This window comes from Calliopsis andreniformis, chromosome 4 (assembly GCF_051401765.1).
Source record: "Calliopsis andreniformis isolate RMS-2024a chromosome 4, iyCalAndr_principal, whole genome shotgun sequence".
Classification (NCBI taxonomy): Eukaryota; Metazoa; Arthropoda; class Insecta; order Hymenoptera; family Andrenidae; genus Calliopsis; species Calliopsis andreniformis.
In genome coordinates this window covers 9050413-9077625 of record NC_135065.1, presented here as the reverse complement: position 1 = coordinate 9077625, position 27213 = coordinate 9050413, and the positions used below count along the sequence as shown (strand labels likewise).

The 27213-nt window shown below is 39.2% G+C and overlaps 2 protein-coding genes across 2 annotated transcripts in view; both read right to left on the bottom strand.

Moving 5' to 3' along the window:
* The window catches only part of Raskol (Ras GTPase-activating protein raskol), a 108617-nt gene extending 106914 nt beyond the window's left edge, over window positions 1–1703 (bottom strand). Inside the window, exon 1 of the mRNA XM_076375838.1 lies at window positions 1475–1703. Within this exon, the coding sequence (XP_076231953.1) occupies window positions 1475–1574 (100 nt within the window). The 5' untranslated portion in view covers window positions 1575–1703. The remainder of the gene's footprint in view (window positions 1–1474) is intronic.
* LOC143178523 (uncharacterized) lies at window positions 1592–26515 on the bottom strand. Its single transcript, XM_076377247.1, has 7 exons — window positions 26440–26515; window positions 26248–26370; window positions 26163–26206; window positions 26074–26106; window positions 25701–25992; window positions 18769–18940; window positions 1592–1800 (listed from the first exon to the last, which is right to left on the bottom strand). The coding sequence occupies exons 1-7, from the start codon at window positions 26513–26515 to the stop codon at window positions 1743–1745; spliced, it is 798 nt and encodes a 265-aa protein (XP_076233362.1). The 3' UTR covers window positions 1592–1742.
* Window positions 26516–27213: the final 698 nt, after the last annotated feature.

Below are 27213 nucleotides of genomic sequence, written 5' to 3'. Positions count from 1 at the left end.
TACTATCGATTAATGGTACCTAATTATTATAGAAAATTAAATATGGGAGAAAAAAATATTCTTAAGCTCCTCTCTGTTATTAAATATAAATTAACATCTACTAAAACATACTTCAAATTCAATTTCTTTTTATTTAGAAGAAAGATTGATACTCAAAATATTTTTATTCTAAATTTTCAGTATAATTCCTTAAGGAAAATTACTCCTTACTTGATAGTACTATAGATTATGGGACACCCTGCTATGTAAGATTTTTTGGAATCACTCATGGTATTCCAGTGACACCAGTCGCCTGCTCAAGTGGCGCTAGATATTATTTTGGGAATTTTGTTTCGTTAAAGCCTTCGAGACGCATCTTCATCAGAGAATTTATGAGGGTCAGACGCTATGGTTCAACGATGCTGTATATTGACTCGAATTATTCAGTCGACATAAATATTATCACTTTTTCTCTACTTTTTCTTGGATAAAAATGTTGAAATGTGGCTTTTTTGGACCTCGAATAGAAACAATGTGGAATGTACTTTGTTTGATGCAAGAGATAGAAAACTGTGTTTCCAAACTTTCTTAAAGTTACTGACATACCATGAAAAGTCTCAATAAAAATGAAGTTTTTATTTAAAAATTTTCTAGGACTCTTTAATTTGTATTTTACTACACATTACCTTTCACAAAGTTGCAATATTAAACTCTGAATAGAAACTTCAGTTTTCCTGTTCAAGACAAATGCTACATTCCCATTCTTCTTGAATTTCGATTACCATGAAAGCCACTTAGATTCTCATCACCCAGAAAATTCGTCTGGGAACGTGTCTGTGTAACCGTGGCCAACTGCAACATGTTCCCTTTTTCTCACAAGAGATTTTCTTTTATGGGAAAGTAGAAGTGCAGTTTTAACGAGCGTAGGCCAGAAACATTGCACATGCGTCACCTACGTTCTATGTAAATCTTGCGTGTCGTTATCCTACGCACCGTGCACGGAATCATCCAATCTCTACCATAAAAAGGATAGCAACCGAACCAGCAGCAACATACTACGGGTGGCGTTTAAATGCATTCCGATTTCAGAGGAGTTAATTCAATCAGTATTTGAGACAATTCCTTTCCAACTATTTAAAAAGCATTAAAGTAATATTTAAATAAACATCTACTGATCTCTCTGATTAATCATTTAATCAAAAAATATTCTTCTCATCAAGAGATACGAGATTCCTACGAATTCTCATTACTCAAGTATTTTGAATAACTAGTTTTATCCAAGAACGATAGAATTGCAATTTTGGAGTCCATTAAAAATACTCTACGTGTATCTGTATTAATATTGTTACAAATTATTTTTAAGAGTGACATCACGTTTACACAGTCACGAAAATAACACAGAAAAGTGTCTTATAGATAAATAATTCAGCATATTTCTAGAAATAAAAGTAATTAAGAAACACAGATATTTTGACAAGTACTTCAATCGATCTACCTGATTCGAGATCATCGTGGTCAGCTCCGCGAAGGCAGGAGTGAAAACTGCGTGACAGTCGTCGACCCCCGGGCGATGCGCCCGTCGAGACGTTGTGCATCTTCTTGGCCAACTTCGACGCTTGCGCCACCACTAACGAAAGTCCTGTCCCTTTCTTCGTCAAGTAGGGCCGAGAAGCAGAGACCGCCGCGGCGGCATTTTTCGCGGCTCGGACGAGTCTACCGACGGGCCAATTAAGCCCTAATTAACGGCTAACTACGCGGGATCGTTAGGCACAGGTGCGTGGGCGTAGTCGAGGCGCGACTTCTTTTCGTTCTAGTTTACATCTGCAAAGAAAATCAAAGTCGTCGAGGGACCCTGGCCGACCTGCTCCCGAAGGAGTCGTTCTCCAAACTGGCGACACGGCGACCGAATTTTTGACCCTCTCCACTTTTCGAGGCTTCTCATTGGTGGCCTTGTGCGAGGAATTGGAGGGAGACTCTGGAGGTTGTTTTGGGACCTGACTTTTGGGCCTCTGTGACTTATTTTTTTTTTTAATTTAAGGGCAGGGAATACTTATGTTTTTCCACTGAATTTTTTCTTACTGGCTCACTATTTTCTTTTAATTTGAGGACAGGGAATACTTATGTTCTTCCTCTGAATTGTTTCTTAAATTCAGAGATTAGAATTCTACGAGTTTTTCTGATTCGATTTCTCGATTCTAGGAGAATAGTAATTACGCTGTAGTTAAACGCAAAGGTTGTACTTCTTGTGTAAGTCAACACTGTATACTGTGATTCATACATTTGACCACGTTATATAATGATGCTTCTCATTGTCAGTTGGCTGTTTTTCTCAATGAGTTATTCTTAGCCTCTGTGTTGCTAGTATATAGTTAGATATTGTTTGGTAGTCACATTATGCTTATTCGTTTATTTCTTTAATTACCTTTGAAGGATCACTAATGAGCATACCTTCCTACACGCTCTACTAACACAGAATACATTCGCTAAGGTCAGTCTCAGATTAGAAATAAAAACTCGCATCCCTAATCCTTTAACAAACTAAATCATTCCCTCAAAAATTCTAAAAATTTCATACTCCCTACACATAAAGACTCACATCTTATTCCCCAAATTTCGCCAACAAAACAAATCTTCCAATTCACCCAAACTCAAAGCACTCACCTAATTCCCTCATTCAAGAAACGTTCACCCAAACCCAACAAACACACCACCCGAAAACCACCTTCTCCACCTCAAACAATAAACCCTCCCACGCGAAATCCAAACACCCACGAGCCACCAAACACCTCGAAACCCCAAACACTCGACCTGCACAGAGCGAAGGAAAAACAAACACCAATTACATAATTCCCGCGCTCGTGTGCGTGCCGATGGAATTAGACCAAGCCATTAATAAACGGTCCATCAATCACTGTTACGTAACCCCTTCATCGTAAACACTCTCCGCCTTTTGTTCCCCAATAACGGCCAACTTTTCCCCGCGATTCATCGGGCATCAATCAACGTGGCAAAAAGGTCGCGCGTCTCTACGTTTTCATTAGCGACCATTAGCGACGCTTCGCTCGCGTCGCCACCGTGTACGGCGAATCGAAAGTGCAGCCCCGATGAAAGTTTCCCTTTGTGGCTGCGTATATGGGGAGCCCATGGGTACATAGGTTGGCAGGCACTGGGAAAAAGAGGAGCCGCGGTCGATGAGGAAATAAATCACGAGAGACTCATAATTTGCGGGTCCTTTGATGCTAACTTATTGCACAGGGGAGCGTGTCAATGCTGTAGCTTCTATGGTTGTGAGTGTTCTATGGGCAAGGAATGACTCGATAGCAGAACTCGAGGTGGCTCGATATTCAATAATTAGAGAAATGTTGAGAAGAAATAATGGAGGCTAGGATTGTCGTTGCTGTGGGAGATCCACGTGAACACTGACGAGAGATGAGCATAGATAATTGCTGGGTGAACTTTTATCGTGAGGGGAAGAGGCATTGTTTAGAGAGGGGCAAAGGTTTGTGGGGTAGGTTCTGTGTTGATTTGGTGTGGGGATTAGGTCAGGGATTATTGACGAGTTTATGGTGGGGGACACCTTTCTGGGATGATGTTTTTTATTTTTAATAAGCGAGTTATTTCGAACTTTTTAATCCCAATATTTGAATCTTTAATTCCTATAATATTCAATGAAATTTCCAGCCTTTTTAATACTCGAATATTATAGATTCAAGTATTATAATATTCAAGCACTACCTAGATATAACAAAACTCCTTCCCAGATACATCTCAAGGCAGACACAGTGAATATAGCAACAAGCTCATAATAATAGAACACTCTGAACCATATTACCACAGAATTACACAGCTTCAATTTTAACACGAAGTGTACAATGTGCATCCCATAATAATCTTCGTCAAGCCCCGAAGCAAATGAAGCTCCTTCGTCCAGAATTTTATGAAAAACGAATTAACAATCGCCCGAAACGATTGCTTCCCACCGTCGTGCAGTCGTCTGCGTATCGCAATTATTTTACAAGTATTAATCGCGAGGTTGCGCGCGCCCGCACGATTGGCTAAACGTATAATTTATGCTCGCGCGAGCTCGCTAAGCGCGTGTAGGCTACGCTCGCTTATGCACGCGCCGCGGCTCGTAGGTGTGCGCGTGGGCGTGGTGCACTTTTTAAATAGGCCGCCAGACTAGCTCGTAATTAAAGACCGAAAAGGAGAAAGATAAGTTTCGATTTCAGGTCTCGAGGCACCGCGGTATCGTCTGCTGCCCGTGATGCGCGACTGGATGGCTCGATTCAGCGCGCTATGATAGTGTCTCGATCACGAACTACTATTGCACTGCAATATACTGTGTGCTACTTTGAGCTTTGTACGTTGTTTAGATGAATTTTATCTTAATTTAATTGTAATCTTTAATAAGCCAATTCACATGAAATTTGTTAATTATAAGTGACTAATTAAAAGTAGTAAAATACATTCTATTTTATGCAGAAGAAATTTCATTACACATGTATGTAGGAATTATTTATATAAATGGTGAGAAAAATAGTTTTTTAATTATTGAGAATTTTAGTTAGCTTTGAATTATTTATAATATTGCTCTGTGATACTTAAGCAACATTGTAGTATTTGTAAATTATGCAGATAATAAATTATGAGGTTTCCAACTCGTTGCGTTTATATATAAATATTTATATAGTCAGAAATAAATATCATGAATGTCATAATACTGTGCATTAGACTCACTTAAAAGCGCATGCATATCACACAGGATTGCCTTGTGCTGGATATTAGTAACACACTACACTCCAAATGATACACACATTGGATTTGCATTTTTCAAACGTTCCTGAGCATTCTGGCCTTCAGGTTTTTCGTTAATTTATTTTTTACGTGTATTTCAGAAGTAATTTTGCTTATGAAAGACTATATTTTCTAACTTTTATTAATGCTTAAGTATACTAATATTTATTGACAGCATGGCTGTTAACAATATCGTTGTGCTCTGCTGGAAAAAGTTTGCTCATTAAGCGTGAATGTATATTCTATACAATATAAAACAACTTCGATATAATGCCACGGAAATGATATTCGTTCTAACCACCTGTTGCTCGTAAACTTCAGTTTCCATGAAGCGACCGTGTGGCGCAGCAGGAAGGCGCGAGAAACACGAATCTCGTTCGCGAGAATCGGTGCTCGTTAATTTCGCCCGACTAATTAACGATCCGAATAATTTACGTTGAAGGAAATATTAATTAGGCCCGAGACATTGCACTGACCCTCGAATGTTCTGTTAAAACGAAGATAAGGAAAAACACAGACAATCATTATCGAGTTTATAAGTGAAAGTGATTCTTACTATTTGTACGTTTTGTACTTTCAACGGTGTTACTTAACACGAAAAATAAAATTCTGTTTTGCGAACCTTTTTGCGCGAAGTTATGACTATTTACATAAAATGTTTTTTAAGAGGATAATAATCCAACAAGTTTTTATGCGACACTAAAATTTTTTCGTGTCTTTTATAGTCGACGTAATTGAGTAATCCAATTTAATTGAACCGTCAGAAAACACATTCTGATATATGTATAAACATCGTACATTCACACCTTTTTTTATATCTTCACATTTGTACAACTGAAAAAACTGTTTTAGATGCATGCAAATTATAATCCATTACCACGTACGAGAAACAGGAAGCCTTTCACTTGATCAAAGTGAAGTGAAGCGAATTAATAAATTTTACTCGATTGTAAGTGTGTTTATTTTCAGAAATTCTGCCTCTGCGCACACAGAAGCATCTCGCGATGCACATTGCACAGGTTTCACGATGCAGGTTGCAACGTGTGTAAACTGATATTGGAATCACAGAGTCGGACACAGATTGCATCGATGCAATAATAATCATCCTGAATATTCAAATTGAAATGTGAATAATGTCCACGTGAACCTGAGACCAATCCAGTTGCATATGCAATCTAGAAATCGCGAAATCAGATGCAATTCGCATCAATGTAATCAGAATTTCACCCTAACGACTCAAAGTGAAAAACGAATAATGTACACCTGAACTGAGACCGATGCAGCTCCACGAAACATGCAACTTGCATCGATACAATAATCAGAATATCTCGAAGACACAGACTGAGGAATCCTTAATGCAGAGGTGAAAGCCTGTTGCAGTTTCACGAAACCTAAAAGCCACTGCCTGCATCCTATCACACTTCAGCATGTGTAGGGGCTCTAACAATACACAATCCCACACAGTTCACGTATTCCCTGAAACGCCTCGTTCATTCAATCACGCTTTATAGATCCCCGTAAATTTTATTAATTACGCAACTATTATTACTTATATTTGTACGACAAGCTTTTCGTCGTTTCCTTGACGCTCGGAAACTGGCTCGTTAATCATTCCCGGGGAAACAAGAGCGCCGATCGTTAAGGGCACTCATCGGAACAGAGCAATTACATTGAGCCGACTTTCGAACAAGATTTATGATATCGAACCAGCATGATATTAATGACGCGTTGATGCTGGCCATGATCCCGTTCTGCGTCAACTTAAAAGAGATTTTCAAACTTGGGGGTGGTTTTCCACCATCTTTGTATTGAAAATCTGTAAGGGTCTGCAGATGATCAAGATTTCTGGTAATTAATTACTTTTCTTTTAGCAAAGAAGTAACGAAATTTCATCAATATTCAATCTTTAGTCCTTTAATGTAAACAGAATACGATCAATAATATTGTCAATGCTTTTGTATATTATATAATATATAATGAATTCTAAATTATAAAGCAGAGCCATCTAAATATTTCTGTTTTTAAGACGTCTCTATGCTATATGGGTTCGAAGAATCTTTTGCATAGAATCCTTTTTCTAATTTTTCTACATTTTCCTGTCATTAAAAATAGAAGATATTAAGATGGGCTACTTCAACTTGAATACCCTGTATAACAGTACCATATTTTTATATCCCTCAATAATAACAATAATAAGTATAATAGTCCTACTATATAATGTTATTGACAATATTATTAACCGTGCACTGCCCACATATCGATAATTCACGACATCCGTCAGGCAAATGCTCGTCTCGAGAGCAGTGATTTGCAGCTAACAGCGGAAGTGTCGGAAAAACATGGACTCGCTGTGTTTCCTTGGGCACAGAACCGACAGAATCGCAAAACAGTAGATACATGATTTTACGATCGCCAGGAAGACCGGTGTTTCTCGTTGAACGACCGTGAATAATGTGCTCCTCATCTTATGCGCGAAAGTGCTCCCTGCATTTCGCAATAAATTCCAGTGAATTTTCAGCGGTGGTTTCAGAATCGGCGCCGACAGCGAACGAATGATAATAAATACTACCTCGGATTCATGCAAACGTGCGTTGATAATCGGTGCAGTGTCCTTGATTCGGAAGGTTTATTTCACCTCTCACGGTGATTTCGTTTCTGTCTGAGACGTTATTATTACGATTTGGCTATGCTTCATCAATGGAACTTGCGGAGATTGATTCCGTGATTGAAGATACGAGGGTAGGTAATTTGGGTTTCAGGGATGAAGAGATCGTGAGATACCCACGAATTTTATGCAGACCTTTTTTAATGCAATTCGACACTCCATTTGCAAACCGAGTTTACATATTTTCTTCTACGTTTTTTGTGCTTTACAAAATAAAAAAAATTCTTCAATACTCTTCCAACTCTCTAGTACACCACCAAATAATTTTTATTGCTACATATGACCTCAACTTTTTTGAACAAAATCGAAGAAAGAATCTATAGCAAGAACGATCTGGGTCAAAAACACCCTGGATTGCAGACGAGGGGTTAAGATTCTGCCCTAATCAGTGAGTCTTAAAATGGAAGAGAGTGCATAAAAGCGTCGTCTCTTAGAAACTGATTTCGAGCAACCACAGAAAGCAGAGAATTTTTCTGAAACGCGACAAATAAGAAATGATGCTTTTCCTCGTTTTAATCATAGCACAGTGACTCGGCGATTCCTCAGCATCGGTACGTCGTTAAAAGCCACTCCGACCAGCGTGTCTCGCATCTCCTCTATTTTAAGCAACGCTATATCTTTTCCGAAACGTCGGCGCGAATAGTCGTCCGCGGCGAGGCAACCTTTAATCCTCGCCAGACTCTCAGGCCCGGCCTTTGAACTCGAAATTCACCAGACCAGAGGGACTCCCGCGCGAGGACTTAAGCTGGAATTAAACTATCCCATTTAATAACTTCTCGCCAAGGAAGATCTCTTCCCACGTCCACAGGCTACATTGAAGAGGAGGCAACATCTGCTTTGAATTATTTACAACATTTTTCTCTGTTGTCTTTGAGAGGTGTAATCGATAGAAATGTTGGATACAAGAGCTGGAGTAGTATTAAAGATCGTGAAATATAGAAATAGAGAAAAAATGAGGATTGGAGAAATGTAAAGCAAATGGGTAGAAGAACATTTTTTAATACTGAATTATCTATTCAAAAAAGATAATAAACTGAAGAGAAATAAGCTCAAATGAACTGTAGATATCACTACTAATTTACTATCTCTAGTTTCTTTCCAGTATTTTTTAATTCACTGTCTACACAGTTTTCTTTGCTAGTTTTGTATTATTTTTAGTCCATAACAGATTGTTTTGACGAAAAAAATGATTCTATCTAGGAAAGTAATTCTATTAAAGAGCAAAATATCTGGAAAGTACAATAAATCAAAATTTTTCCTACATTCCTAAACAATCCTATGCTTCAAATTTTAATTAAAATAGACAATGCATGTAATTTTTTTCCCCAAGCCTCGGGAATAATACCTTTTTCCACCTACTTTGAAATTACCTTTTGTTCGGTACGTGGAAAGTATACGACCACGTCGGGCGTAAATAACGCAAGGGAAATTAAAATACTCTCGCGGTTCTCGGTGAGAGCTTAATTTAAAACCGGATATTTTTCAACGAGAAAATTCTGCTCGTGAAAAGGATCGCGTGAAATTTTTTCCCCGATTGCAGAAAAAAGGTTTAAATAATTATTGAATTAAGCACTTTAAAGGGTGAAAAGAACCTTGCACCTCAGCCGCTTCGTTTCAACCCTTTCTGACGACTCTACGACCTTGTTCCTTAGCATCAGGTTAATTATCCCTCCTTTTCCACACCGTGGAAAATCTCACGAGGTCTACTCATTTATAAATTACTCTAGTCGTCGAAAGTACGCGTTAGAATGCAATCAATAAAGGCAACAATAAGTAGATGAGCAAATAAAAGAATTACCAGCTAAATCTCGCTGCACTGCACGCAGCGTGACGTCCTCTAATTAGCCTCGAGTTGATGCTCAATTAGACTCACACACGGAAGCAGCGTTTCCTGTCGCTGCTAGATTCGTCGGTGAACGCGTGAAAAATATGTTTCATCTTCATTGTGTTTCGGACAAGCGCAGGTGTTCAATTGCATAACAAACGTACGCGTGTTACGTAATGCTAGAGATGCTGAAACAATCGGTTGAAAGTACTGGGACAACAAAGGGACCTGAGTTCGCTTTGCAATTAAGCGAATAACGCGAAATCCGTATAATGGAATTAACGCGGTTGGATAACATTTTCTCGGAACATTGGTTTTGCTCCACCTCAAAGCACCATTTCGCAAACTGCTGGCCAGGAATAATTGGGTCGCGGTAAAAAATTGAATAATGTTACCTCGAATTTAAAATAGCTTACGATTTTTATTCGTCCTTTTTCTTGGAGAGGTAGTGACGGTTTAATGAAAAATTGTGAACAGAAAGATATCATTTGCAGCTGAGTGTGAATGAAACCGCCAAATCTAATTTAAATATGTGAACTATAATTGAAGATTAAAATTGAATTCATAAATCAATTTGGAAATCGTACTTTATAGTCGAATTATTATTACCAAGCTTTAATAATTTATAAAGTTACTTTACAGGCCACTGTCTGTCTCGCGCTTGATAATTTGCATACTGCACTCCACTCATATGTAATAATTTTAACCAAATATGAACTTTCTGTATTAACTAAATGCATCTTCGTGTCTCACATTTAATTTACTAAATTTGAATAATTTTCCTATATGGACATCTCTTTACTCCAAAAAATAGGAAAATACTAATTCATTTCATTTGAAAAGTATCACAAGAATCCTTTCCTCGTCTCCCATTCAAACTCTCCATTCCACTCGACTAAAAATTAATTGGAACAGCGTCTATCTCTCTCACAAGTGTCAGCACGTGTCCCATCGAAACCCTATGAGACCTCTGAGACTTGAATGGCATCGCGACAAAAGGACATCCGTTTCAAGTCCACGTCGCAGCACGCCTCCTTGCTGCTCGCCTCCAAGAATTAAACACTATTTGATTCTCCGCGAATCATAAGGGCCGTGAATCAAAGGAGTCCCCCACGGCTATGAAAAGTTCAACGACCCACGTCCCAGATATTGTCATAAAATCTCGACGCTGCGCGCTCGATCACGTAGTGCACAGTGTGGGCGAGCGATGAAAGAAAGACGCGCGAAGAGTGGCAAGATAGGATTTTGCAACGTCTCGTTTTCGATCATGCGTGCTGCCTGAATTGAATCGACCCCGCCAAGGCGAGGAAAGTTGAGACGTTGTTGCAACGACACCGAGATGCATGTTTGCAAAATATTTCACGGACGAGGGGAGGATGAATCGAACGGTGCTAGAATGTTCAGGGTGTTTGGAGACATTATGCACTGGCTCATGCACTCCATTCCTGTTGGGCTCACTTTAGAGCTTAAGTGTTTGGCATATCTTATGTTACATCCAATGACTCTTTTCTCGAAGGAAGCATTCGAATTCTTTTTAAGACTGTGGTTCGAATATCTGAATTTTTGAATCTTTGAATATATGAATTCTTGAATTTTTGAATCTTTGAATATTTGAATTTTTGAATTTTTGAAATTTTCAATTTTCGAATTTTTGAACTTTTGAATTTTTGAATTTTTAAATTTTTGAATTTTTGAATTTTTGAATATTTCAATTCCAAACTTTGAATTTTTAAACTTTTGCGTTCATATCTTTATTTAAAAAATACATTACGTGATTTTTCCTTTAATCAACGTTCTATCTTCTTCATCCAACCTTATTCAAGCCCTGCTCTTTTCAGAGGAAGGTATTTTTAACCAAGGAAAGGAGATCTCGTTCGACTTTAAAATTCCGCGGAAACCTGTCACGAAGGAGCTCGGCGTCGTATTCGTTTTCATTTGTTCCCGTCAATACAACGGACTTTTCAGCGGCTGACGCGGGAAATTCGTTCGAAGGGAATGAAAAAGGCGGGCGAGACAGGAAGAGATCGAACTGGGTCAATCGCTCGAGACGCGAAATTGTGCAGGAAGAAAAAGGAAAAGAATGTAAATGGAACGGCGATTGAATAACGCGGGACAAAATAGCGCAGGAAAAACTCTAGGTACAAACGAAAACAGGGTTCGAATATATATGGCGAAATCACTTTTCACGCCATGTGTGGTATATGGAATGCCTACTGACTCTATGTTACATGAGGAAAGCATGTTGCTTACGGGGTTCTTACTCTAAAAGTAGGATGAACGAAAACAGATCTTTCCTGAAATTTGTATTTCAATTAGTTTAATTAATTATCCCAGCAGTGTGACCTGGTTTTATTAAAACAGTTTCTTTCAATTGACATGAAGGTAATTTAAGTTTCTAAGGGATAAGTCATTCTTCAGAATATGCTGGTAGTACTAGTAGCAGTTTGCGCGCTTTTCAGTCGATTTGCTGTTATAGGATTACGTAGAAATTTCACAGTAGTTTATTCGAGGTCGAGAAACTCGATTTGTCAGCGGGATTGTTACACGATGGCTCGAGGAAATAAGGGAGCGTCCTTTACACGAAAAATCTGCTTTCTGCCGCGCGATGAAAGCGGTATCTATTTCGTCGACGAGAACGGAAGGATGCCCTTTTGTTAGGCGTTATCCACACCGGATGTTGCGTCGGTGCTACCTGCCTGAAAGCCGCTTCCTGCGTTGCCCGATATACATATTCTCTCTTCCTCGACTTTCTTTCATCTGCCTTTACCACATTTTTATGTATAGAATATCTGATGAGACTCCAGCGAGAAAATATTTTCTCTTAATTGACCGACGACGCATTATGCAGGGAAGATTTCCACTTTCCTTCTTGTCAATTGCATGGTTTCACTGTCTAAGTTAATTTCCCTCTCTGATATTCAACGTAAATATACATTATATTTTTGAATGGATTAGGAGTCTAATTTTTTAAGATTCTAGGATTTTAAGTTCAAGATCAAGGGTCCAAGAGTCCCAGAATCTAAGAATCCAAGGGTCCTAAAATTTAAGGATCCAAAGGTCCTAAAATTTAAGGATCCAAAGGTCCTAGAATTCAAGGATCCAAGGGTCTAAGTGTCCAGGGGCCAAGGGTCTCAGGGACCAAGAATCTAAGGGTCCAAGGGCTCTAGAAGCCAAGGATCTAAGAATCCAAGGGTCCAAGAATCCAAGGGGTACAAGAATCCAAGGGGTACAAGAATCCAAGGGGCACAAGAATCCAAGGGCCTAAAAATCCAAGGGTCCAAGAATCTAAGCACCCAAGAAACCAAGGGACTAAGAATCCCAGAAACTCTACTTTCCAGAATGCTCAACCAAAACTCCAACATATTTTTCTCTCAACCAAAACGAAGCATCAACATGTTTGTTGATAATTGTTATTATCTTACTTTTCTCCTTTTTCCCATCTAGAATTACTACTTCCCCGATCCTACTACATCAGACGTTCCAAAAAAAACCCTACGTACACGTACAAAGTGTATCTCTGTGCTCTCCCGATAGGCTCGACTACAGAAAAATTCGACAGCTTCTGAGTTCAAGGTTCGCCGTTTCTGTAGAAGAGAGTAACGTGTCTCTACCATAAAAGACCGACCAAGGTACCGCGTCGAAGTCGTCCTCCCGCAGTGTCACGTCCCTGTCGCGGGATTTCCAGCTAACAGACTTTATAACTGTCGGCCGTACGGTGAGACGCTTAAAGGGAAATATGGCACGACCACGAGCCCGAGGCAACAGAAGAAGAAGAAGTCGAGGAGGAAGAAGAAACACAGACGAGACGGGAATACGATCGGACTTCGACGTAATTCATCCCACAATTTACGCGCGAGCGAGATTTTGAAAAAATTACTTAATGCCTGGTTTTACGATCTGGACACGCTCGAGTCGAACGAGCCAAGCCATTTCAGGAATTTCTCTTTATATCGCGGCTCTTTACTGGAACGATTAAGGTGTACAAATATGCTCTAATTGAAAAGCTGCGAGAGGTTGACTTAAAAGGTCGGATTTGTTCTCAATGAAATTTGAATGACTTGTAGAGTTTTGCTTCGTTTTTCCTTCGAAGCGACGAAAACCGCGTCGCTCTTTTAATGGGGCGATTATTTCTTCGATTTTCTGCGTTTATTGTTAAATTATGGAAGACCGTAAAGTTGATTATATTGCAGTCGTTGGATTTAATGGTAGTTGATCTGCGAGTTTGCTTGAAGCAAATGTTCTGAATATTTTATTACTGTGTTTGTAGATTTGTGTAATATTGTATGGAAATGTAGTCTTTAAAAATTTGAGAAATGATATTCTTAGAATTTTGTGATCTCTTATTTTAAGAATAATAAAATGTTGAAATATTTTGTAATATTAGTATTTAAATATTTTCCTACGTTATTTTAGATTTAGTCTCTTTGAAAATAGTCAGAGAAATAATTACTGATAATTCTAACTACGTAATTCACATTTAAAATGTTTTATGTGATATGTCTAACTTACATGAAGAAGTAAATTTTAAATAATGTATTTCATTCTTGCTAGGAAATAGTTATGACAAAGCTTATGAAGAAATCCAAACGATACACTATTCGATGACCTAAGTATTCTATGTTTCGCAATTCTAAAGCATTTAAAATCACATAGAAAAGTTAAATGGTTAAATGCAGTAAGTCATTATCAACTCATTAATCATTTAAGGAGTGTTGCAACCATAAATGTGAAACTACATTTTAATAGACCAGTGGGCACGAAAAATGCATCGAATGACCGAAGAGAAGTATTCACCAAAATAATTTTTAATCTGCTTAAGTTTTTCTATAAAATTCTTAGCCAACACTCGCTGTTAGCGAAATAACGACGCAAGAAACTTCAACGTAAACCTAGTTTTATCAGAATGACTCACACCTGTCTCCTTCGAAACGTTTTACTATCGAATTAATTTTTACGTGTTAAATTGTCCAATGGGTACAACTCAGAAAACTAACGATAACAAATCACTTAAAGTGACAAATTTTTTAAAGTAAAGTAGACACCCACAGTAGTAAAAATTTAATTTCTTTTGAAGCGAAGGTGAAATTTTGTATCAATGATTATTTAAAAATCTGCAAACATAGAAAATTTTCTTTATATTTTTTTTGGAAACAAAAAATATCCTTTTTCTAACACTGACTCGTTTATGAAGTAACTTTCATTTAAAAAATCCATCCGAACCCTGTCCATCAAAACACCTCAAAAAAATTAATTTAGCAATCTCTAGCTCCACCCTAAAAAAACACCACCAGCAACCCTCAATCCCAACCCCTTCTTTTAATACCAGAATCTCAATCATAGGAAGTCAACATTGCCTAAATTCTCGCCTTAACCAGGCAACGAAACGACAGCTAACTGGGGATTTACTGTGGCAGAGGGGACAAGTTTCCGCGAAAGTTTCCGCGAATTACGTGGGGATTCGCGTAGCCAAATTTTCGACAGCAACTCCGCGAGTTTAACCAGAGAAATGGCGGGGGCGGGGCGAGTTCGAGCAACGAGCGAATAGGAAATTAGGAAGGAGTCGAGGGAACGTGGCGGTACACCGTGAAAACACGTTATGTCAATGGAAATTTTAAATCCAGCAACCCCCATGGAATGTGGGGATAGTAAGCTGCTTAAATCGCGGGAGCTTTCGCGAAACAAGAGAGCTTTACGCCTCCCCGCTCCTCTGTCGTCTTCCGCTGCATTTTCGCACGCCGCGACGAGGGGAAAGTGGTTCCCACACGAATTCGATGCTAAATGTATTCTGTGTATTTTAATATTGAGTGGATAGGTGTACGCGTTAATTCGAACCCCTGATTTCGGATCAGCGGATGCTTTTAAAAGCTGATTACTGTCGGTGGCCTGCGATTGTGAATTATTTTGGTATCGATCGCTTTAACGTTATTCTGAAAGCTACGTAAATATAGCAGGCGGCTTAATGGAGTGAAAGATTTAGTGAATAATTAGATTTAAAAATTGAGCTGTTTTAAATGAAATTCTGCGTAGATTGAAAGGCTGTAGAATTCCAGACAATTTTTCGTAGGCAAATGTAAAAGAAGAAAGTTGATCGTGTATACTCGTATGTTGTTAATTTGATAAAAGGTATGCAAATAAATATATGCAATCAGAAAATGAATGAATGAAAACACAAGATAGCGGGCCGTAAAGATAATTTGCCCGATAAAAGAGACACAACAAAATTATACCTATTTATCAGTAAAATTCTACTGAATGAATCCAATCTGAAGATTAAAAGAGCCAAGGTTATCGGCGATCTATATTTAGTGTCAATTTTTCAAGTACACTTGCCTGACTTTTAATAATTACATTCTTATGCAGCCGATAATGGATCCATTTATCTTCATCCTCCCTTCTGAGGATTTTATTTTACGTTACCTTAATATGCTCACTACAGTCATAGCTATAACATTCGAACTGTTATTTTATCATTACTCAACCCCTAATTATACAGTGAGGTGGAGTTAAATCGCCCTGTAATATTATTTCTCCGAACTGTCTTATTTGATCAATTACACCACTTATTTTGTATTCTAGCCATAGCCATTGCCTTTAAGATTAAATACAATAATATTAAAATATTTGCAAGTACTAATTACGGTTTATTAGCGACTTCTTAAGTCGATTCTCCGGTCTATAATTTTGTAACATATCAATCCACGCTGATTGAATTCACGTATGAGTAAAATTACACGAAGCAGTAATTTCAGAACATATAAAGCTATTGCTCTTATTTCATGTAATTAGTTCTTCTTTACTGTTCATATTACCGAAGCCAACTAAACAGGTACATGGAATACGTACTTGTGATCTAAATTGATTTTCCACGAACCTTAAATTAAGTTCTATTTCATTACTACTCGCATTACGTGTCTAATACTTTTTAATGCTCTACTCTATTACCAAGTTCCATAAACATCTGAAGTCGACATAAAAACGATGTTCCTTGTAAGTAGATCAAAAACACATGGAGTAATTTTCTATTACATTTTATATATTCACTATTTTCTTCTACCTGCATTAGTTTCCAAGATACCTACAAAAATGTCCCTTCCACCCCAATTTCGAGAATGGTTCTCACCCCCTAAACACCAACATCATCAGCTAAAAAGAAATACGTATCTAATATCTTTCGAAGCTCTATTCTACTCCCACGTATCACCAAAATGGGAAGATAACACTGAAGCGATATTCCTCGTCAGTTCTCAGCTTCCCCACCCCATAAAATTCGTTCGCCAGTATCCCATACGCTCATTATCCCCGACCTATTCCTCAGCTATCGACCCGATAACAGCTGGCCTCGCGTTCGCGTGCAATTTTCAATAATTGCGAGTCGTGATTAATCGCGAGCCGCGAGAAAAGTCAGAACGTCTGACGTTAGACTGGCCGAGGAAACGTCGGATGATTGACGCGCTAATAACTCCGTTGCTGGTATAATTGTTACGCGGGGCTTCCCTTCGAGCTGGACGCTCAGACGCAGCGGCGAGGATCGACGGGAAAATACCTGGAGGGTGCAATTTCCAGAGCAGTAGATCGGCGTTTGCCTGGCTACAACGTTGCGAGCATCAGACGGCTAACGACTTGCTCGCGTAATTGGTCGGTCCCTGGACCAACCATAATGCGAGAACAAGTTTAATGGGGTAAGTGGATCACGGGCCATGGATAGAGCCATTAACAATTAACGGAGTGGCCCGCGTCATTGTTCGGGGACGTGGGACTGGAGCACTCGAAATTTCGTGAATTCCATGATTGGGGACTTTGGGTGCCACCTGATGGTCGATGGGGGTTGGAATGTATTGAGTTAATGGTACTGTGCCTTTGGGGATGCGGGAATGTTGGAGGAAAGATGAGATTTCAGGAATAAGGTATTGTAACACTGAGGAAAATATTCTATTTTTGTTTAGCTGCGTAGAATATTGTGTTATAATTTTTTTGCGGAAATTAGCCCTCTAACTTTGAATTTGTTTTCTTAAAAATTGTATTTGCAACGTTGCGAAGATACACTATTAGAAATATTAATTCAACAGTGCTTGATTGCTATCGAGGGTACCTGCGAGTCTCTTTATAAGTGGTCTGAAGAAAGTGAAAGAAATGTGGCGCGATATCACGAGTCGTGGATAATGGATCGCTTAACCTGGCTCTTGTGACAATTAGTATCCACTGAGAAACTTTAATCATCGCCTGTTCCATTTAACTTTATGCCCAGATGCGTCGAATACAAATGGCTGAAGAATGCTGAGTGAGGACAAGCGAGTTTTCCAAGTGAACGACTCTCTTAGATAGAATTTCTAGCACTGAAGAGCATCTTCTTGAAAAAGGTTACCTTTTACTTTCTGAATGCTAGATTAAGTTTCGTACTGAAAGTTCGCGCCTCTTTGAAATAACTTTCATCTGGGCATGCAACAAAGTTCTGACGTCAGATAAGTTTTTGGCAGCTGTCAGAGTGGAACTGAACATTGAAGTTTCTAATTTTGTATTTACATCATGCAGCAAAAATTAAATAACGTGAGATGTTTCTAAATGAAGTATTGTTGCGATGCAGAATTCTCAGCTGTTCTCTGAAGAATGATGTTCCTTCAAAAATCTAATTCTGAATGTGCAACAAATTGAAGGCCGTGTGAAAACTTTCTAGAAACATTCTAGCAGTTGTTCGAATACTATTTGAAAACTGGGAGAAGTTTGTATTCGGATGCACGGCGGATTAGCGAAACAGACAAACATTGCGTTAATCAGGACACTAATAATGAGCTGTTATTTCTCTTAATGGGTTTTGGAACAATCAAGACATCTCGAAAAATTTAGGAGCTGCTTGAAAAATATTCAAATATTAATTCATAAGCTATATCAGACTTACAAACTCTTTTAGTAAAGAGTATCTCATTAATAAATAATTAATAAAAGTAATAAAGAGAATATAAAGCACTGAGTTATTTAAGAATCAAATTATTGTTCCCCGTATAAAACTGTAAACTCCATAATTAAAATCAAGATATAATCGATTTCATAGTTAAGGTAATGCACTGCATATCAACATTACTATCATATTATCTATTTCATTACAACACCAGAAATAAATACACACAATCTCTCTCAAAACTCAACAATTCTAACTAATCAAAAAAAAAATATTCTCCATAATTTTATTTACGACAGAGATTAAAAATCTTAATTTCAAATACTCCAAAACCAGAGCTCCAAATATTTCGAAACACCTTAAAAATCGTAGACTCCTTAGATCACTAAGGCAACTAAGAAACCCAATGACTATCCCCATATCACTCCCTCCCACAACTCGTTTCTCACAATCGTGCAGTAGTCCTAGTCATCCTACCATCCTACCAACAAAAGGGGAAGGGTCAGACTATCTAGGTCCCGTATTCATTCCACGTGGTGTAGGTTTTGCCAGGGGTAATCGGCGCCGTGTCACCTTTGGAGAACGCTCGCAATTAGAAAATGCAAGATTTACCTGTCCCGCGGACGACAGCCTCGTGGAGTCAGAGCTTCGAGGCGATGGATCCTTCTGAATGGGAACTCCAAGTCACTGGACACTGTGTCTCGTTCGCCCGAAGGTGCGTGCCCGCGAATACCTCGGACCTTCCTTGTTCGCACAAAGCGGTCGCGTCGATGAATGGGGCATGCTGCGAGAGGATCGTGTACGCAGAGTTAATTTTAATGCGTGTTACCCGCCGCTCGAAGGACGCTCCTCCGAGCGGGGTCGGTGACAAAAGGGTTCATTTGTGCTCCTCAGAGACGCGTGAGACGCAGAGTTCGCCGCGGGTTGAAAAAGCGGACTGCCCAGGTACTTAGTGTTCGAACGCGGAGGACGAATCGTTTTGCAAAGGTGAAGAGACTGTTTTCTTGCTATTGGTGGATGGGTACTTAATGGAGGGGCAAAAGGGGAGCATTCTTTTGTTTGTGACTTTCAGTAAGGAAAGCTGCCTTTTATGGCGGTATTTTTGCTAAAATGTAAACTTGGTCGAGGGTAGTATTTTTTTCGAGGTGCTGGGAGTTGGAAATTGTTTTCACTGATTTTGTGAAATTTTGGAGTGTTCGGTTTTTTGAGTTTGTGGATATTGGGAACTCTCTACTAAGGATAGTACAAATCAGGTGAGATTTTATTGGCGATGGAGGGTGGAGAAAATGGGAATGTTAATTGAAAATTTACTATGTACTAGGGCAGCTAATGACAAGGTGTTCGCGAATAAGTCCTAAATTATTTGAATGTTACACTTTACTATCTTATACGATAAAAATATAATGGCACTGTTTGGTAAGAATTATATTCGTAAACCCCAAGAATGAAATTGGTAAAAATAGTTTTCGTCAATTTCCTTCATTAACTCAATTTATATTTTATTCCATAAGTGTTCTCCTGATCTTTTTATTTCTTCATTAATTTTGACAAGGTTTTCCTGCACGTTCTTCCCCATACACACAATCAAATCTCTGTGTGCTTTAAATTACAGCCTGTTCTAAAACAATCGCGAAAGTTTTTGAATTTTACAATCCATTCCGCCTGAAAACAATTTGTACGCGAGCGAAACGAAACGGAACGAGTATCACACATGCCACTGTAACAAGGCTTCGAAATAACGAACTCAGTCTCGGGCAATTAACAAGAGAAGTCATTAAGCCTGAAAACGAATCTCATTCATGCCAACTGAATTGCCACTGATTTTAATAATGCTACAAAAGTTGGAGAGTCAATAAAGAACCTATTGAAAGTTACTGGAGTGTCAAATATCAAGATAGGGTGTTACTGATAACAAAGTACAATGTCGATAATGATCTTATAGTCGAGTGAATGATATACGCTTACACTTTGGGAAATCATATTTTTGTGTCAAATGAAAACAAAGAAGTTCTTGTAGTTATAGTTATGATATCTATTTCGCTAGTATATTTATCCCCTAGTATAGTTATGTAACCACTTTTCTTTTAGTTTAAAAAATATTTAAATTTTAAATAGGTACTCAGAAATTTTCGAATTTTCAGATATTTCAATGTTAAAATTTTCCAATTTTTCCAAAGAATTGTAACTATAATAAATACTTGTGTAGGTATTAGTACTTAAATATAGATAATATGTAATACTGCATCCCATGATTTAAAAAATCCAAAGAATTTCCCACAATATCAATCGCCGACACTACATCGAATCAACCACCCCCGAACATCCATTTTTACCAAACCCCTCCCACGACTCTTCTAAGAGCCTGTCACCCAAAATTCCCCAGTAACAGCCACGGAGAATCCATCTTACGTTCACGAGAATTCACGCTGTCGGGTCACGGGGCTCGCGGGCCAGAAAAGAGATCCACCCCCGACTCCATTCGTCTTCGTCTGGACCTTTCACAGCGCGCGAGATAGCTTTCAGAAAACAAGTTCGCGATTCCCTTCAACTCTCTGTAATCGTTTCTCTATCTTGCAATCTTTCCAATTTCCTCGAACAATTTCCCCTTGACGAAGGTATCGACGAAGATAGCTTTGTACACCATTCAAAACAATCGAGTTTAAAGTTATAATTAAGGGGCTTATAGTAGAAACAATCATCAGCTTTTCTCTTTTCTAGGAAGACAAAAGGATAGTCAAGCATTTTGAATTTTTGCTCAATAGATTCAAATTTTTGCTGAGAGATTATTTCAGAGTCTACCTATACAGTATGATATTATGTATAGTAATGAGGAAACTGCAGATCTGTATGCATTTAGGGGAAATTTTAATATGTAAAAAGGATAGAGTCTATATAATGTGAAAAAATTATGGAGAGGTAGCTAGGAGGAAACAAGTCTTTAATTAGGTTCCATGTATCTAATTTCAAGTACGAAAATTTGCATAAACATCCACAGTACCTCAATAACCTAAGCCTACTGCCCAACTATAGAGAAAGATAGTAATTATACAAAAATGTGAAATTAAGTTTCACTCATTTTTGGATAATTTTGAGCATACGTCTTCTCTTAGTGCAAATGAGCAGCAAAATATTTTTAGTACCTAGATATTCCTTTTCTCCAGAGTTAGGCAGAGTAGTCAATACAACAAAACTCTTATCAGCAAACCAAGAATTTATCAAGAGAAATTACCAAGCTGAATAACACCTAATCCCACAAATCAGAGCTCCAAGGGACAAAGGACACCTTCCTCCAACGTAATTCATCCAAAATTCGTGTCATTAAAACCGCCTCACCTGCTGAAGCGTGACACGAATTCCGTGAAAGAGTCACACCTGCTGGCACCGCTGGAAAGGTGCAGGCCTCGTTGCAGAGGGGGTCGTGGAAGTGACAGGGAAAAAGGGGGACCCCGTGGAAACCAGGTGCAAAGAGCAGGAGGCTCGTTGGCGTTTCTGGTCACTCCAAACACCCATGCTGAAGGGAATCTATTTTGGTACGCGCCAAGAGACACACGAAGACGAAAGTCGATGGCTGCAGGGGCCGATACGATCGTGATTCAGGGGACCGCGATGGGCGTGAAACGAACCAAAGCGATAGCGTCGATTTCGTCGCCGATCTGGCCTTTGATGATGGAGGAGGGACAAAGTCGCTTGTTCTGACTACACTTGTGTCAACATTTGGGATATCGACGATTCTCTGAAGCTATTTTCGTTTGGTATATTGCGACGATTGAGGATTATGAAGGGTGGAGTGGGTGTCCTTGTTAACGATCGAGGATCACTGAGGAGAGCTCGATTTTATCTTTGAAAATTAGTGAGTTTAGTAGAAAGTTCAAATCAATGAGGGTAATTGAGGTTTGGTGAATTTTTGGGCTTTGAGAGTTTTTGAAAAGTTTCGAGGATTTTAGAGAATTTGGTAGATTCTTTATGGAGTGGTAAAGTAGAAGAGACTGAGATTTAAATTAGACAATTAATTAATTCACGTCTAATCGTGCATGTATGAGTAAAAGCAAGTGATGTCTTTATTTTTGTAAGATAAATAGAAAACACGTTTAGATGCCTATCTCCCTTAACGAACCTTGTAATCAGATTCTCGGTACGATTAATCACGTGTCAGTGATACATTGGTAACTTGACCGACAAAATGGAGCAACGATACGTTGCTATGCGATGCAATGATGTCTTTCTATTTGTGAACTCAACGACACAACGCGAAACCATTTCAATTAAAAGAACGAAGAGGGGAATTTCAAGTAAAAGCAAAGAAAATTGGATTATAATTAGCACTACATTCATGTATTTGTTGTGAAAAGAATCTTTTTATTATACGTATATTCTAGTTCTACGATTAAAGCAGAAATGAATTTCAAATTTAACCCTAGGTTGAATGAAAAGAATAATGTTTCTTAAATCCATAATTTAATCCAACACAGTGAGATCAAGTTTGCTTCGAAAGTTTAATAACAATTTGAATGCAACGAAATCTGTACACCGTATAATCACATATTTTGCAAAAAATAGATCCCTGAAGCAAGTGCTCAATTCATCATCCTTTTCATTCCCCCCATAATTAGTCTATTAATCAACAAGAATCAATTAATCCTCTCGGGAAATAATCACCAACTGAATGTAAAAAACTGTACCTGCTTCTAGTAACTTAAAAATCCTAAATAAATCTACATAAAATAAAATAGTATTTTCTAGATAGCAATTCCCTCTGTGCTCCAAATGCCCCAAGGAATCGTGCTCCAAATGACCATCCAGCGAGAAGAGGCATCGATATATCCCAGTCCACGATAGCAGCTTCGAATGATAAATTACGCGTCGAATATATAGAGCAAAGTAAATTTCCTGTAGAAACGAGGCTCGAGCACGTGTAACAACAAAACCAACAGATCGACACCCCCTGCTGAAGAGGCCTACCAAATGCCTCCTTTCGCCAAACCGCCTAATCGCTCGGGCGTCGAACAGGTGCGAGGTTGCGAGAGAGCGATATCCTTTTATCTGCTCTGCTGCGATAAACGCTCCCTGTCTCTTCCTGAACCAGTTAATTTGTCCCTACCGGATGCTTGTGCCAACAGAATGCTCTGCCAGAATTATGATTTTTCCAGTTCCAGGACATTCCACGATGAGAAATATTCTACTAAAAGTTCTGATAACTGAATTCTTTTTTACTAGCATCTATTCTTTCACTTTGCCTCACTTTCTGTTATACTAGAGTAAGTTTTTTTGTATCGAATGATTTTTAATAATTGAATTGAAAGAAGGAAGAGATCAAGACTGAAGCAAAGCAAAACAGAAATGATCACAGGAAATAATTGATGCTAAAGGAACTGAAGAAATATATAAGCGATTATTGTTTCTATAAATGATGTACCTCGTCAAGAATTTAATTTTGACTCTTCAAGAAAAATAGACATAAGCCAGCCTCAGCAACTCTAATGTCAAATCCCCAAGAATGCATTCAGTTTCATGCACCCCGCGATTTCATTAAACTACAAAGAGCCTCGCGTTTAATTACCTCGCCCCGAGGGTTTCGCGGAAGCAATTAAAATAACTTTTAATTATAACCGAGTTGAGACAGCTTTCTTTCGAGGGGCACGAAGCATTCCCATTCGTTGACAATGGGACCAATACGCCTGACAGATAAAACCGTTAACGATCGATCGATCTGGCGAAGGGGCGGAGGTGCCCTGGCAAGAAATCGCCACAGCTGGGAGTAAAAATCGATCGAGCCCCCTAAAACGAGCGCGCCAAGACGATCTCGTTCGGTGGCCAAATACGGGCAAAGAGGGGGGAGCGAAACGATAGAGGGAAATAACAGGTTTTCACTTTCATACGCCCCGGGAGACGAAGCTCGGGCAGAAAATACGGTCTCGGCCTAATCTGGAGACAGGAAAGATCAGCGAAGATGGAAAAAAGTCAAGGCTCCTTTGCGGTATACGCGGCTCGTGGATTGCCGCACTATTCTCTGACCGCTAAATCGTCGACCTATCGGTGTTGCGAGTGTGACTCGTTCGATTCCGTTGTCTGTGACGCTCTGGCGCTCAATTCTCAGTCGAGACTTGTGGTAGATAATATTCGAGAGAGAATAGAAATGTCTTCTCTACTCGCTCTTCTATTTTATATTAAATGCCAGTGATAATTTACTTATTAGTAATTTAAATATTAAGCTGGGTTCAGTAACTAACAAGTGATACTTGAAGAGTGTAGTTTCAAATTTTAGATTTCATATGATTTAAAATATTATCATTATCTACAAAATTTAAATTACTATGTAAACTGTAATTTATCTAACTAAATAGTATAAAAAGTAATCCACAAAAAACTATGCTGACTTTATACTCCTGCATATATTATATCCTTATCTGCACTGTCCAATGATAAGTCAAGTTTAATTTTAAAATAACGATATGTAAAATGTTTAAAAATGAAGCCAATGTAAATACAGATAACTTAAAAGAAAAACTAAATCTGAGTAAATCAAATTTAAACCCGAATATAATGCACGTATTAATTGATAGGATCAATGAGATTCCCTATCACAAATCAAATAACTTATATCATTCAAATCTCCCGCCATTATATTCCCAGCAGGCGCCATATTGCTCCTCACCCAAAATTCACGACTGGAAACCCCATATCCAAACACAAACGATCTCCCCCAATTAAATGGCAATTAATTAAGCACAAACTACTCTTCAAAACACTGAAGAATATCAAACTTCTGTTACCAGTCACGCGATACAATGAACGAAAGGCGATCCAGCATAATCGCTCGACATCCTCACGCTACAAGAAACTCTGCAAAAACAGCCCCCCTACCAAACAGTGCCAATATCTACCTCCATCGCAATGTCCACTGCGCGTCGAAACGCAGACCGCAAGAAAACACAATCCTCGAGTGACATTACATCTACAACTTGTCGTTTACGAGCCGCTCGAAAAACAGAGTCACGCAACGCGCCGCGTCCTCTGCGCGTACGCGAAGCAAAATACAACAAATACCTTGGCTCGTCTCACCGAAATCCTCGACCGACTTCGTTCACCGCAGGCCACGCATAAACATCGTCGAAAATCGGCGAAAACACCGACGTCACTCCGAGAACAGCAGGGTCACGATCATCTTCGCTCCAAAGCTGACCAAAGGGACGCACACGTTCGAATCCCCTTTTGTCCGTTTCCTCGCAGCGACCGAGGCTCTCTGCCTCTCACTCGCTCTCCCCAGCGCCCTCTGCCTCTCTCTCGCTCGCGAGATCGGCCGAGGCGCACGAGCCTCGATCGGCACACCGGCGCACCACGAAATCTAATCTCTCGAATATCTGGGCTCAGGTGCTCGCGCCCTGCTCGAATAGAGGCCAAGGCGTGTGCTGTCGCCGCTGAATAAACAACAATTTTAGAAAGATTTTCCAACTGTTTCGAACCTTGGGGAGCTTCAGAACCCGATTGTCACCTCTCGATTTCAAGAGCGATAAGCGTGCGCGTTCCGACGCGTGGGGATGGGTTACCGGTTTCTCGTCTCCTCGGAGAGTCTTCTGGTTGCAGGAGCCAGGCGTGGAGCAGAGGCACAGTTTCACACTGACCGAGACGACACTCGTTTACACGCGAACGGTTCACGATGAAGCGCGAACGCGGGACGAGAGCGAGACGGTCGTACCGCCGCGCAGGAACATCGAAACTGGACTGCACGAAGGAATCCCTGTCTGAGCGGACGTAGGTGGGAAGTGGTTCGAACCGCCGCCGCGCGGAGACGGCGGCGCTGGCCGTCGTCACGGTATCGGGAATACGATCAGCTGATTTCTGACGTATTTTCGGGGAACGGAAGGGGTAGCGTTTCGATGCAAGACGATTTTAGGGCGGCGCTGGGTGAATGGGTGATACTGTGGGATTGGTTTCGAGGGTTTGATGAATGTTCTTTGGGGGATTTTTATTAATCGTGATAAGGAGTTTTAGGAATTTTGATCGAAAGCGAAGGAAATTGGATTATAATTATAATAAAAGATATAACTTTTTGCTAGATGCAGTTTGTAGATTTTTTTGGGGGAATAAATTTACGAAGTTGTAGGTGGTTTAAAAGGGTATGATAAAATTTTTTGGCGATTAAAATAGTATTTGGAGTGTACCTTATCTGCGAAATGGAAAGTATTATATATATGTACTTTGTTATTCTAGGAACTACTAAGTTGCGACAGTAATAAATTATTGTTTAGTATTTCAGAATTCACTGGGATTCTTTAGCTGACAAACATGGCACCCATGCTGTTCCCCCCTGCCTCGAGCATTCCTTGATTTTTCTTACCAAGATTTCTGTATTCTTAGACATTCCTTAAAGTGCAAATAAGAATTGCTTGATTTCTGCATTGCTAAAAGTTATGGTCAAAAATAGCAAGACTTTGATATGAAAATAAACCGAAACATTATTAGCCAAGAAACGCTGACCTAAATATTTAAAACAGCATTTGTGTAGCTTTTGATATCTATCAAAAAGTGCTAAAAAATTGCTATCACTTCTTCTCAACTCTAGGATAATTATCAGAAGTCTAATTTAGAGTTAAAAATGAAGCAAAGCAATGTTTGAAAACCTTTAACACAAAGAATTAACACCTCCTTTTATTCGAATAACTGAAAAATTGTCCTTCCACATTTCCTATATTCCCTCAGAAGCACCTTACATAATATATCGTTTCATTCTTCATTATCTTACATCACCCCACCGTAGCCCAATCAATAATCGCTAAAAAAGCGTGCTATCAAAGGCAGTTTAAAAACCTGCTCTCGAAAGATGACAAAACTGGCGAACCAGATAAATTGCCTCGGATAAAGTCTTGGATCTTGGCACGCGTCCGATCTTCCCCGCGTTCATATACACCGCGTGGACTATCTGATTTTGACGTCTCGAACGATAATGTGCAGAATAAAACGAGCGAAAAATTTACACCGAACCATTCTGTGCCTAGGACGTCTACCCCCCTGGACGAAAATTATAACTTTATGCTAAGGAGAGTGGTGGCTGCATTCGTT

Excerpts from the sequence above, each read along its gene's own strand:
- LOC143178523 (XM_076377247.1), bottom strand. The coding sequence starts at position 26,515 with ATGTCTAAGAATACAGAAATCTTGGTAAGAAAAATCAAGGAATGCTCG. Across the intron at positions 26,371-26,439 it reads GGGAACAGCATGGGTGCCAT|TAGTTCCTAGAATAACAAAG; the intron begins GTTTGTCAGCTA and ends GTCGCAACTTAG. Across the intron at positions 26,107-26,162 it reads ATTATAATCCAATTTCCTTC|AACATTCATCAAACCCTCGA; the intron begins GCTTTCGATCAA and ends AATCCCCCAAAG.